At 38.4% G+C, this 14,508-nt stretch overlaps 1 protein-coding gene across 1 annotated transcript; it reads right to left on the minus strand.

Annotated features, from left to right (window-relative positions):
- Window positions 1–481: 481 nt before the first annotated feature.
- Window positions 482–787, minus strand: LOC147525468 (uncharacterized). The gene has a single exon (XM_086579481.1). The coding sequence runs from the start codon at window positions 785–787 to the stop codon at window positions 482–484; it is 306 nt and encodes a 101-aa protein (XP_086435607.1).
- Window positions 788–14,508: the final 13,721 nt, after the last annotated feature.

Consider the following 14,508-nt stretch of genomic DNA (forward strand, 5'->3'; position numbering starts at 1 on the left):
CCTGTGAATTAAACCACCATATACAGAGATCCCTATCCAAATTTTGGGTTTAATCTCCCTGGTTGATACATAACCAGCATAAAAACCCCCTCATTACGTACTAACCCATAAAAACCCCCTATTTTTTTAAAATACCCAAACAGACCAAAATACCCCTATAAAAACCGGGCTGACGTCATCAATATTTACTTATAATTTCGGCTTAAGGACAAACCGGGCTGACGTCATCCTATGTAAATTTGTATTTACATATGACAATATAAAATTACACAGTCTTCTTAACCTATTTAAATTTAAATTTTCATATAAAATTTTTTTTCATAAGAAAATTTATATTTATATTTACATATGAAAATTCATATTTACATAACCTGTGTCACCTGTCAGTTGTCAGAAAAAATGTCTATGAAATTTCATATTTGCATATGTAAATTTGTATGCACATATGTAACTTCATATTTTCATATGTAAATTCATATTTTCATATTTCCAAACCATCTTGATCATCCATTTCAATTGCCTCCTCATGTACATCTTCAATCTCCTCTTTTATAGGAATAGAGCTCACATTTATTGACCCGTCGACCACAGATATGGACATACCATTGCTGACATTATCTTTATGTTCTTCCTTCAAACTTTTGGGTTTTGATGAAGTTTGAGGAGATGATGAGCTCTTTGAACCAGCATTGTTCTTTGGTGGTTGTGTTCGTGTTGAGCCAGCAAGTGCATTTCTTTGTGTTGGCCATGGGTGATTATGTTCAGAGGTATAGGTGATTACCAACATGTTTGGATCAGTTCGACTTCGTTCTACTTGTTTCCTGGCCGAGCAACCTTTCGAGCTGCTGTATCTATAATGTCCCCTGGATCATAGTTCGTGATATTACAGCTTAAATTAATGAATGCCTGAATACTTTGTAATAGATGATCGAAAGAAGTAGTTACGTCTTAATTCATGAACTTAAGAGAATAGTAATAGCTAGCTGAATGAGATGAGAATGCATGTTTGGTGTTTTAGTCACAAGAAAAAAAAAATGTTATATTTGTTCATTGGATACTTTACAAATTAATTAATGTGACATTCATAGGGTATACATACCTAGGATAAGGAAAACCTTTGATTGGTTTTTGACCATACTTTCTCCATGCCCAGAGGTCAGATGGAACAACTTCTCCACTTGGCCTGCCACTATTAGCAGCTGCTGGTGCTGGAATACATACCACCTTCTTTGCCTGGCTTTTTCTGCAAAATAATTACAAAATAAGTTACTTCTGCATGCAAGGAAGTTATATTCTATGAATAAATAGTGACAGTGGATCATGGCATTTTATATTTCTTCGGACTCCATCCTATAGTCTATTCTCGTTTTATTTCTGTGAATTGTAATATACATATCCTGTAAGAAGTGAGGAATTTGAGATAAGGCTATTTTTCAGGTTTATAGCAAACATGAGACAGAATCCAATGGCCATTACTAGAAGTAGCAGATGCCTCAAACACTTGCATCAAAAGTTGAATGTATCTTGTGACTTTAACGGCTTTTTGAATGATCAATTGTTCACGAAGAATTATAGCACAAGATTGGCATCAACATTCTATGGAGACACACGGATTTGAAAGAATGAGACTTCCTACATTGTTGGACTCCTATTAATAATTTAACTAGCAATCCCCGACCCCTACGACCGCTATATGACCTTGACAAAGAAACTGATTTTAGGGTCGAGCCATAAAAGTTTCATAGAAAAACATAAATGAGGGATAATGGTAGGGAACTTATAAGCATAAACAAACCACATCGAAACTATCAAATAGGCTTTGATTTTCAATAAATCGATTGACAATACTATGGAATCTCCAAATCTCAACAGTACTTGCATTAGTCATGGAATTGAGACACTCATTGATAGAGAGTTCCTAATGAAAATTAATCTAGCCAAGGCCATCAGCAACCGTAGTGTCAATTGTTGTCAGATGTCACCCCTTTACCTAGATTTAAACAAAAAGTGCATATAAAAGATGATGGTGAAATTATCCTAACGATAGATTTACAGGTCTGTTTACCCACGCATTCCCTGTGCAAATCAGAGGTTCGGAGCGGTTGCAATCCAACTTTTGGCTGACAAGATATCTATACTTTACAGTGTCAACCATTGCAATCATAGCAGGTGTTTCTCAAGGTTGATGCGCGATGTTTAGAACATCGGTAAATAAGCAGATACAATAGCTCACAAGTTCACGAGTTTTATTCATTTTATTTTTTCACTTAATTCATACATTTTCATGATTATTTCGGAATGATTAAAAGCAGAAAAACATTTCCTTCAACTTCAATGTCCATTCTAAGAAATAATAGAAACTACTACTTCATTTATCAACCAAGCTTCATAGAATTCTTGTCTAAGAAGAATGACAAAACTATCAGGGCTTAAAAACTTTACAGAGAAGGGATGAAATTCCTTTAAAGTCAAAAAGTGAAAAAGTACATGTGTGATGATTTTTCCTAATCAAGAAACACAAATATTTTGTTGATGATCAAAGAACAACTAGAAGTATTGAATCAATAAGAAGAAGAGATTTAGAAGATGATGAGTTGAACCACGTTCTTTAATGGCTGCCTACGTATCTTGTGTATAGGAATCAAACTCAAAGCATAGTTCAACTATTCTATTTATAAGAATAGATGAGGTTTCCCAATTAGTGTTTAATTAGGAGACCGTCTCTTGTTAAGTATCATCTTGATGAATAGATGAGGCTTCCCAATTAGTGTTTAACTAGGAGACTGTCTCTTGTTAAGTCTTATCTTGACTCTTCTTGAAGCCCATGTTTCCCAAGTCAAATAGGTCTCCTTTATTGACTTAAACAACAAAAAACATGTTTAGGTTCGGAGTAGTAATTAGAGCTCCGAGCCTAATAGTTGAGCTCGAGATTTGGAGTTCATAGCTAGGAGTTGGTTATACAGAGCCTACTACTCCAACTAGTTCCAAAGCCTACGAATCTGCTCCGAACCTAGTAGTTGAGTTCCAGATTTGGAGTTCAGTTAGGAGTTGGTTATACGAACTTACTACTCCAAGTTCCGAATTTGGAGTTCAGAGTTGGTTATACGAACCTACTACTCCAACTAGTTCCAAAGCCCACGAACCTCCTCTTCTTGTCTCACTTCCGAACCTAAGAAGTGTCTCACTTTCGAACCTATGAAGTGAGAGGATTTGGACTTGAAGTGTGTTCTGGTACTTTCTACCCACACCAAGACCATATCCAAGCCTTAAGAAGATGTTGCCACATGTTACATATCTATTTGCTAAAATATGCACACACAGATGCCCCCCTTTTTTATTCATGGGTTGCAAATCAAACCCTTAAGGAAAAAGGCTGGGTAAAAATGTACGCGACGTCTTATGCCTCGATTTTCTCCATGGAATGTATCAGCGAAATTTCGCATTACTTCAGTGCAAAGAATTGTAAATCCGGACCTGCCATGACCATGCCCCGAACCTTGTATATTAGGCTAAACTTGGTGAAACTGGTTTTGTCATGCCTTGTGTTGATCCAGACTTCGACATTAGGAACTTGGTGAAATCCGGACATGCAATGTCTTGTGATAACCCGGACTTGGTCAGATCAATCGAGCCTTACCAACTCCACTCTGAGCCGGACTTGGACAAGTCAACAACCCATGTTTCACAAAGATCCATACTTGGGATTACATTCCGTAACTAAACTTCATGAAAGCCGAACCTGTCATGCCTCGTGTTACCCAGACCTGGAATACTAGCTCATGTAAAGGACCGAACATGGTCACATGGCCCGAACTTGGGTAGATTTCACTAATTCACCTTGACTAGGACTTGAACTCTTGCAAGTGCAATCCGGAACTGAGCCTTGCGAAACTTGAACTGTTGAACATGAACGTTTTCAGGTTCGGGCCCGTTTATTATATAACCCGGAACTGCAACTCTTTTTCTTAGTCTTTCTTTAGGTCCGGACATGTGACCCGGAGCTGTAACTCTTTTTTTTGTGTTTGTCTTTAGGTTCGGACATGGACCCGGAACTTGGGCTCACATAGTCACATCCCATAAGCCCATAACCGAATCAGAACTTCGTTTCGTTTTCTCTTTTCTCAAGACCACCTTTGGTTTGTTGAAGCGTTTGACCATCATATTGGAAGGCAGAAGAAGAAAAAAACATGATTAATATTTAACAGTTATCACTTTCCACTCACTCACTGAATCACTCTTTCATATCTCAAGTTTAAAAGCGAGTGCTCTATAAGGTTACTTGGAAAAAGATGAGTAAGACTATTCGTGGTTTCGGATTACCTTCACATGTGTCCGCCTCAAGTGGTAAAGGAGTTTCTGGAAAGGTATGCGGGGAGGGAACTGCTTTTGCGCTCAAAATTAGGCAATCAAAAAGTAAGGGGCCAAATCCAAGAGCTTTTGCAGTAGTCCAATTCACGACAACTAAAGGTGTTGAAACCATATTGTCCTTGAGCAGTCAATGTCTGTACTATGGAATTTCTTGTCTCAAAGTTCATAATATGGAGCGTGATATTGTACCAAAGCCAAGAGAAATGATGCTTAGTCTGGATGTTCCGGCGTTACATTTTGGGTGCCAGGTTTCTGGTGAAAGTTTCAAGGCTTTCTGGAAAAGGGCAAACGTCGTAGTGAACTTTGGTTTTGGTCTTCGGAAAGTGGAGCTTCTTCTTTCTCATTCTGGTGTAGATTATAAACTCAAACTTTTCTATGATAGCATTTGGCAATAAAGAACAGGCATCAATAAATTGTATCTCTTTCGCCGATTGAGAATAAAGAGTAAGTGTGAATCTCTTTCTTGTGTAGAAATAGCCTTTATTCAGTTTGAAACAAGTCATCTCCCATGAAGTTCGTAGAAAGAAAATTAAATTTTGGGTTGACGATGGCCATCCTTCACTGCAAGAACTAAACGGTCAGTTCTGGTTTCACTAGTTGAATAATCACTTCCAAGTCGATCAAGTAAGCAACCAGTTTCGACTTTACCACTTGACCGCACACTCCCAATTTCGATGTCTGACTAATCAATTGTGGGTTCTTCATTTGTCAATGTGGTTCCGGGTTCAATAATCAACAAAGCAATATTGGAGTCGCTACTCAGAGATAGCAGTACTGGGTTCTTCAAATGACAATGTAATTTCGGAAGCATCCGTTAAGAAGACAGCTCCGGGTGCATCACTTCCTGATGCCTTATCAATAGAAGCACACCCACTTTTGTTGACCGAGATATTACTTTCGGGTCAACCACTCAACTGAGCACTTCCATATTCTTCAAGTCCGGCTTCTCCAAGAGCGGAACTGTCACTTCTGGTATCGTCTAAGACTAAGATCATTACGGACCGGAACACCATTCTCTTTGGAGATATTTCACTCTTCTTATTGAGACATGTTTCACGCATCAATATGCCTCCTTATATGCAAGGACTCTGACATTGATGTAAACATCAAGTATTATAGTTCGGATAAGGAGAGTTCCGAACTAGAATATCAGGCTTCCTAATTCTTTTAGCCAACTCCGGATTTGGACTTTCAATAGAGGAAATTGAGTTTTTTACTAGCTCTGAAGTGGAGTTCTAAACTTGAACTTTCCATAGAGGAAGTGGAGTTCCTAACTAGCTAGGAAGTGGAATTCCAAATTTGGACAAGTTCCGAACTTCAACAATTTCCGAACGTGGAGTTCCTAACTAGCTAGGAAGTGGAGTTTCGAACTTGGACAAGTTCCGAACGTGGAGTTCCTGACTAGCTAGGAAGTGGAGTTCCGAACTTAGCAAGTTTCGAACGTGGAGTTCCTGACTAGCTAGGAAGTGAAATTCCGAACTTGGACAAGTTCCGAACGTGGAGTTTCAGACTAACTAGGAAGTAGAGTTTCGAATGTGGAGTTCCTAACTAGCTAGGAAGTGGAGTTTCGAACTTTGACAAGTTCCAAACGTGAAGTTCCAGACTAGCTAGGAAGTGGTGTTCTTTTCTCCTTAATTGCATAAATATGTATACATAGATGCCCCACTTTTCTCTCAGACGATGGTTGCACATTCGATCGTTGAGGGAAAATGGCAAAAGTGTCGAATTATATTTTATACAAATTCATATTTCGAATCTTAGAAAAACAAGGTTTTGTAGAAAAATAGGGTTTGCCCCTGTGTCAATTCCTGTAAATACCTTTAGTTTTGTTAAGAAATAAGACTTTGTAGGAACATAGGGTGTGCCCCTGTATTATTTCCTGTAGAGTCTTTAAATGATCTAATATCTAATGCATAAACCAACACTTATAAGCATAAGACATTAGAACTGCTCTTAGGAGGATAAAATCCAAGTTAAGTTAAACTTTCTCCATCACACGAGGAACAACACATGAGATCTTTCACTCATTATCCCGAGAAAGCTTTCTAAAGGTTCTGATACAACTTTGGCCAACATATGGGATTTCTCACCCAACATCCAAAAAGTATCCCAATAAAAAATTATAAAAGAAACAATGCTCTGAAAAGAGAAATATAACTTTTATTGAGAATTAATTGGCATAGATCATGCCCCCAGTATAGTGGAAGCAGATCCAAATTTGTGAAAATTTTGTCTCTTAGAAGCTAAGAGTAGTATAACATTACTTGGAAACAGTACATGTTAGTATCGAGATTCACCGCTGGAGGATCTTTCATGAACATCTTGTTCCTGGTTAACTTCAAAGATGTCCTCATAAGGATAAGTTAAAGTGGTAAAGTCCCTATCCTGTGGGGGTAATTTATTACTTCCGAACGTGTCACTAGTCTTCTGTCTCTTGGACTTATCTTGATAGGAATTCCTGTCGACTAACTTTTGCTTCGACTGTGGTTCCTCGGACTTTCTATCATTCTAATGACTAGCAGAGCTCCTACCAACATGAACGGAGGTGACACTAGTTATCACTCTTTTATGAGAAGATTCCCTATCCAATTGGTCTTCTTCTAGTTCCGCATACTTATCGATCCAAGCCTACAACTTTGTCATGTTTGTAGGCTCCTCTTTCTTCAAGGACATGTATAGACCAGAAGTGGTATCTAACCCCTTTCTAAAGCCCACAATGGCGAGGGTCTCATCGACGTTGTCAATATGCAATTGCACCTTGTTAAATCTTTTGGTGAAATCCCTAATACTCTCGTCCTTTCAGATCTTCATGTCAAATAGTGCATCAGCGGTTTTAATGTAGGGTCGGTTGCAACTAAATTTCATAATGAAATTGATGGATAACACCTTAAACTCGTGAATGCTACCCTTGGGCACCTTCGTGTACTAGATGAGTGCCAAGTCTGACAAACTTGAAGCAAAATACCGGCACAAATAATGATCTTTCTTAGAAAGACCCACCATTGCTTGACGATAAAAGAGCACATGAGAGACCGGATCTCCTTTGCCATTAAATTTAGAGAACTTCGTGGTTTATAATAATGGGGATGTATCCACTCATAACATGTCGTGAAAAGGAGTTCCAATGTCTCCCTCGATTCTTGACCAACAACTGACTCATCTATCTTAGTTGGTTTCGAACCTCGCAATTCCTCCAGTATTTGCGCCTTGAGCTGTGTAAGAGTAGTCGGTTAATGAATTTGAGTTCTCTCGTTGTTATACCTCGGACTTGGACTCTCGTAGTTCTCATCTCGATAATAACGTGGTTCCGGATCCCAAGATCGAGTGGAGGAGTTTGCAAAACTGGATCGGGGAACTGAGGGATTCTAAGGCAATGAAGGTTCCCTTGGAACTGAAAGTCTTCTTCGTACTGAGGGTGACCTTGATAGTTGTGGATTCCGGGAAAACACATTCGGACGTCCATCCCTTGTACCTCTAGAACTTGAATAATAAGAGAAGTCAGTTTTGTGTGAACTCGAGTGTCGAGTTGGATCCAATTTCAGATTATAATCCGAATTTGGTTGGTCGCTATGATACCCAACGAAGTAAGGGATATAAGGCGTAGGGACGTAACCCTCACTATGGTCAAGACTTGGTGGCCGGAACTGCCCCCCTCGAGTTTTCATCAGTAGGCAGCACTACTCTTGGGGGTGAACGACCCTCCTGCATGTGGTAGTAGTCTTGTAAAAAATGCAAACGAGCCTCTTGTCGACCAATGCTCGCCATCACAAAGATCCATGATGGCTTGGTTGGTTATGGCAGATTGGGGAGTATCATTGTTAGGCTCATCTTCTTCACTGCTCAAAAACGATGATCTCCTACTGCGTTCAGATTGTCTTTGAGAAGTAACATGTGGGTTATTGATCTCGTTATTCCCTCGTTACTTTGATTCACATTGGCTCTTGTAGTAACTATGATTTTGAATCAAAGTGAAGATAAAAAAAAAAAATTTTAAAGAACAACAAACCCAAGAAAAATTGGTGGGTTGGAGAACCTAGAACCGAAAAAATTTCGACCAAGAAATCAAATCAATTCTGTATGGTTTTCCCACAGACGGCGCCAATTGTGTGATGATTTTTCCTAATCAAGAAACACAAATATTTTGTTGATGATCAAAGAACAACTAGAAGTATTGAATCAATAAGAAGAAGAGATTTAGAAGATGATGAGTTGAACCACGTTCTTTAATGGCTGCCTACGTATCCTGTGTATAGGAATCAAACTCAAAGCATAGTTCAACTATTCTATTTATAAGAATAGATGAGGTTTCCCAATTAGTGTTTAACTAGGAGACCGTCTCTTGTTAAGTATCATCTTGATGAATAGATGAGGTCTCCCAATTAGTGTTTAACTAGGAGACTGTCTCTTGTTAAGTCTTATCTTGACTCTTCTTGAAGCCCATGTTTCCCAAGTCAAATAGGTCTCCTTTATTGACTTAAACAACAGAAAAACATGTTTAGGTTCGAGTAGTAATTAGAGCTCGAGCCTAATAGTTGAGTCTCGGATTTGGAGTTCATAGCTAGGAGTTGGTTATAATGAGCCTAGCCTACTACTCCAACTAGTTCCAAAGCCTCACTGATCTGCTCCGAACCTAGTAGTTGAGTTCGGATTTGGAGTTCGCTAGGAGTTGGTTATACCTAACTTACTACTCCAAGTTCCGAATTTGGAGTTCAGAGTTGGTTATACGAACCTACTACTCCAACTAGTTCCAAAGCCCACGAACCTCCTCTTCTTGTCTCACTTCCGAACCTAAGAAGTGTCTCACTTTCGAACCTATGAAGTGAGAGGATTTGGACTTGAAGTGTGTTCTGGTACTTTCTACCCACACCAAGACCATATCCGAGCCTTAAGAAGATGTTGCCACATGTTACATATCTATTTGCTAAAATATGCACACACAGTACATAATAACAAAATTTAACAAAGGCAGAACATGTATAAAAATGCCTCAGGTAGTACTCACCTCCAATTATTATCAATACCGAAACAATGCTCTAAGATCAATTATCCAAGCCTGACCCAAAGAGCTTCGCTCTTGATAATGGGGTTTGCACAAATCCTTCCACCTTAAAATCCTTTAGACAAACTTCACGACACTTTGCAAACTGTGCCTTCGCCTCTTCATTCCGGTCAAGCAAGCTATAAATCACAAACTGATAAAAATAAGGCCGGTAGTCATTGGGATCCTCTTTCGCAAGCTCTTCATAACTACTCAACGCCTCTGAATGTGATTCAAGAAACTCAGAAAGTGGGGATTTCTCGTTTTTCACTTCTTCTTCAAAAAAAGGCTGATCCCCATTTCTTGGTTCTTCTTGGTTGAAATTACAATGAATATGGAAAAAGGGTAAAACGGGTAATAAAATAAAATAGGAAATAGAAATCGGACTGGAATTTTGCTGTTATTGGAAAGCAGGGAGTTTTTGTGATATGGGCCGATAAATAGGGAGGTTTTGTGGTATGGGCCGATAGGAAGGAGTTTACACTCATCCGGATTCAAACCAAGGGGCTAAGCCCCATTTCTTAGATCACTATCTATACGGTATTGGCAAAGCCAAGAATCTAAACTACACTGAAGATAAAAAATAAATATATCATGTTACCTAAGTACGTGGTGATATTATGTCTATGTTGGCACATTGGTGAAAATGGCTACAAACCAGAAAATTTTGGATACAAACAACTAAGAAAAAACCATATCAGTACAAGAAGACACTTAGATGATCCTTAAGAGTTCTACCCACTTGTGGGTTATGTAGATCTGATCAAACCACAAAAAATCTGGAGATCCTTGTTGTCCTTATGCAGGACAAAGAGTTTAAATGGTCAAATAAACTTGTGTTCGCTGGATTTGTTAAATCTGATCAGGAATGGAAACTCGACCTCGCACACTAATGAAAGAGGAACCAAGTACGACGTTTTTTGTTAGTCTTGAATATGGAATTCTTGTTAGCTATCGAGTGTTGATACAACAATGGAGTAGTGGTCAAAAGAGCCTTAATTGGTGAATTACTATTTAATGTACTCTTTATAGTTGGGTTGCATTGGTTATGTGTTTTTATATATGCTCACTAGCTGAATTACTACTGTTGCTTCTACTGTTATTGGTGTTGTATGTGCTACTTGGTTACTTAGATTGCAACTTTGGATTGCATACAAAAAATTGAAGGTTCAGCTAGTGAGCAAGTGTGTTGGTTAAAGAATAGCCATTGGGTTTTTGCTCAGTCCATTCATTGAGCATTTGGAAATCTGAAAAATGATTATGTGACGGTTTTGGTCTTGGATTCAATAGTGTAAGAATTTGTTGTTGTTATGAAAATTAACTTACCAAAACATGGTCGTAGTAGAAGGTGTTTAGGTGCTAATGGTTTCCATTGCACTAGTCGTGAAATAGATTTAAAGTCAATCTTTGGCTAAGGTTACTTCACTGATTGTGTGTTTTGAAGTTGTAGTTTAGTTGTGCGTGATCAACTCCCAAATGTGCGTTTATTACCCTTATATTACTGTATTACAGCCCGTCTTACGCTTAACGAAAAGACAACTCAGTTTTTATTGTCTTTTTTAGGTTAAAGAGTATTTCAAACCACTTATCATAAAAGTTATGGCCTAGCACCAAAAGGAGCCTTAATCATGCTTATTATGAAGATCAGAAGCTGCTATGGAAAAGTGCTGAAAAAGTCAAAGTCAACGGTCAAGGTCATCAGTCAACAATCAAAGTCAAAGGTCAAGGTCAAAAGTCAAAGCCCTCAACTTAGAAGACCAGAGATGGAGGCTCTTATCTCAAAATATGATATTCTCCCAAAACCTACCTTGGTCAAGAAGAAATCAAAAAGCTAAAGAAAAAGCAAAAGTGAAGTGTGAAGTGTCTAATTTGTAATGGAGAAGGGCAAATCTGTAAAAAGCAAAAATAGGAGTATATAATACAAAAGTTAGGGAGAGAGAAAGCATCCATTGTCTTAGGATCCGAACCATTTGGTTTGTTTAATTTCTTGTCTAGTTTTTCAATTCAAATTCTTTACTTTTATTGTTATTCATTTCCTTTTAATTAAAACTTGTTATTTTCCTTTGTTCTTATTTCAATCTTCAATCTTATCTTGTTGTTCTTATTTCAATTTTCCATCAGTCTTTATTTCAATGTTTTCATGTCATTTCAATACCAACAACTAAAGCTTTCATGTTTTCATTAGCTTAAAACCAATCAAATCTATACCAAGAGTCTACCTTTCTTCTTCACAACTCCCACACTCAAACTCTTAACAATTTAGGATGAACCTCACTTCTAAACACACTCTTTTGAAGTCACTACCACTTATTACAACTTCAAATGGCGCCGCCGTCATGGATTGAAGGAGTGAGAGTGCTCGGTTGAGAATCTAAGAATGAAGCATCATTCTCATCTTTCCATTTCTATTTTTTTTCAATTTTTCGTCATTTTATTTTGTTGTTTTTTAGTAATGATCTACTTTCTTGCAAATCAAGGTGCGAGACAAACAAGCTGGAGAGGATCTGAAGATATAGCCGAAGGACAACCCAACTTCACCTGTGCCGGCGGGCGACCGTGAGCTAGCTAGGGGGCGACAGCCTAGTCACCTCCAGACACGTGGGTCCAGCTTTTTGCCAGCTCAGTTGGTTTTTGATGAATACTTGCACTACGAGCCCAGATTTTGTAATAGAGTAGGATAAAATAGTGGAACTTCTTTGTAATAGTTAGAGATAAAAAGAAAAACGAAAAAAATTAGGAAAAATTGGTTTTTTATTGATTCCTTATGATGAACATGAGTTAAACTTGGTTTAAGTTATATACTTACCAAGGGATTAGAGTTTTAATTGCCTTGGGAAGTTTAAGTATGTGAGGCAAGTTATGAATCATAACTCACACATTTTGAATCAACTTAGTAATCAACACTCTAAGTCCATTTGACTCTAGTTAATCTAGATTATCAATCTAAAATTAGCTAATCTATTAGATTAGTACAATATTAGTTTAGTTTTAAGTTTGTGCCCTTGAAGGCAAAGTTGTATAAATTATCAAAACCCAACTTGTGGGCTTTTAAAGTGGGCCTTTATTGTAACTTAAAATAAGGTAAAGCTCGAAAGGTTGGGCCTGATTCTCAGATCACGAACCAACCGACATCGCCTTCTCCTCAAGCAGCGTGTAAACATAGCTTGAGAGGTAAATTCCAAACCTCCTCGAAGCCCAAGTAAGAGGATACCTTGTTTGTTCAAGCATGCTTATGCGATTGTTTGAAATTTAATTTCCGCACAACAATTTACATTTGCACATAAGGCTGAACCCGAGCCACATAACTACCATTGGGAAGTCATTCCCCAATGTAGGTAAATTGGGCGTTGCTTGATTCTTGAAGCACTATACCAAAAAAATGAATTAAAATTAATCAACTAAAGCCCAAAGTAGTCACGCTCCTCCAGAAAAGGACAAAAATATAGCCACGAGAATTTAGAGTAATCAATTATCAGATTTCGATGGACCAACTACCTTCCTCACTCCCCTCCCCCAGATTCATCGTGAGTGAGATTCTTGGTAGCACACCACTTGGTGAAGTGACTGCCTACTGTTCTGAGACGTGTAGTAGAGCCATCCTAGTCTCGCGCCCAATTGCTCCTTTGAACAGGGCATAGTAAAATATAGACCACAAGCAAAGTTTTCAAAACTCCATACTTGCAAAAACGAATTTCGAATTCTTGAGCATACATTGCACCATTTGCGCATGTTAGGATAGTTTTCGGGTCATGCTAAAAGTGTATGATACTGCGTTCAGGCAGTTCTAGTATTAGCAAGAATAAAACTTACTCACGTAAGAGAGCTCGACGCCCTAGACAATCTCCTGTTTCCAGTCCTCCATTTCATAAGATGGCTGACGAAGTAGTGCAAACTGAAGAGCTTCTCTCAAACTTCTACACACCGTTGCAAGATGGGCCTCCATCTTGTATACGACTCACACCGCTCACGAGTGATTTTCGCATTCCATCGAATGTGTTCAATCTTCTACCCAACTTCCACGGGTTAGAACATGAGTTATCGTACGAGCATCTACGCCGGATACATGAAGTATGTAATACTTTTCATCATTCGGGCGTCACTGACGACCAAGTTAAGATACGAGTGTTTCCTTTCACTCTAGCTGGTAAGAGTCACGTTTGGCTTTTTTCATAGAAGGCTGACTCTTTCGATACATGGGAAAAGGTTGTGCTTTCCTTCATGAAGAAGTAATTTCCGCCGAAAAAAATAAAAAAGATGAGAAGCAAGATACAGTTCTTCAGACGAAGTCCGAGTGAGACATTTTCTGAAGCATAGGATAGGTTCTATGACCTACTCCATTCATGTCATCACCATAAACTAGAAAAGTCCACTCTTGTCCAATGTTTCTTCAAAGGCCTTCTCCTATAACACAGAGTAACCCTCGACATCAAGATTAACAGTAATTTCTTGGATAGAAGTGCAACTGAAGCCTTAACCTTTCTTGAAAACCAAGCTGAAAAGAGCACCCCTTGGGGCGACATAAACAATTCCAGAACAACCCAACCCAATACATTTAAGGATAGTGGTATTTTTTAGGTAAAATCAGATCCAGAAATCAAAACCTTAATCAAAACCCTCACAAGAAAGATAGATGCCCTCACAACCAAACAAAAAGAACAAACCACTCATCATGTCATGAATATAAATACCTCACCATGCAATTTATGTCTATGCTTAAATCATATAGATGACACCTGTCCCTTTATCACAAACCTATCATCACTTTAGTCAGAAGAATTATGTTCTTTCAATGTACCAAATGCACCGTGGAGACAACATCCAAACTTTGCATGGACCAACATGCCATAAAATCAAACACCACCAGGTTTCAACAAACCGACAAATACATTCAGGCAAGGATAAGGACAAGGTACCTATAACAATTAGAACAGAGCATTGGTTCCATCCCAGTTTAACCAAAACTATCAAAACCCACCTATCAACAACCAAAGAGACCTAGTTCCCGTTACACCATCAACTAGTGTCCAAACAGATAAGCCCACCGAAATCATGTTATCTATCATGCAACAGCAAACCCAAATCCTATCATCCATGCAACAATC

Source organism: Coptis chinensis, chromosome 1 (assembly GCF_015680905.1).
Source record: "Coptis chinensis isolate HL-2020 chromosome 1, ASM1568090v1, whole genome shotgun sequence".
Lineage (NCBI taxonomy): Eukaryota > Viridiplantae > Streptophyta > Magnoliopsida > Ranunculales > Ranunculaceae > Coptis > Coptis chinensis.

Bases quoted from the DNA above. Each gene is read 5' to 3' on its own strand.
- LOC147525468 (XM_086579481.1), bottom strand. From the start codon at position 787: ATGTTGGTAATCACCTATACCTCTGAACATAATCACCCATGGCCAACA.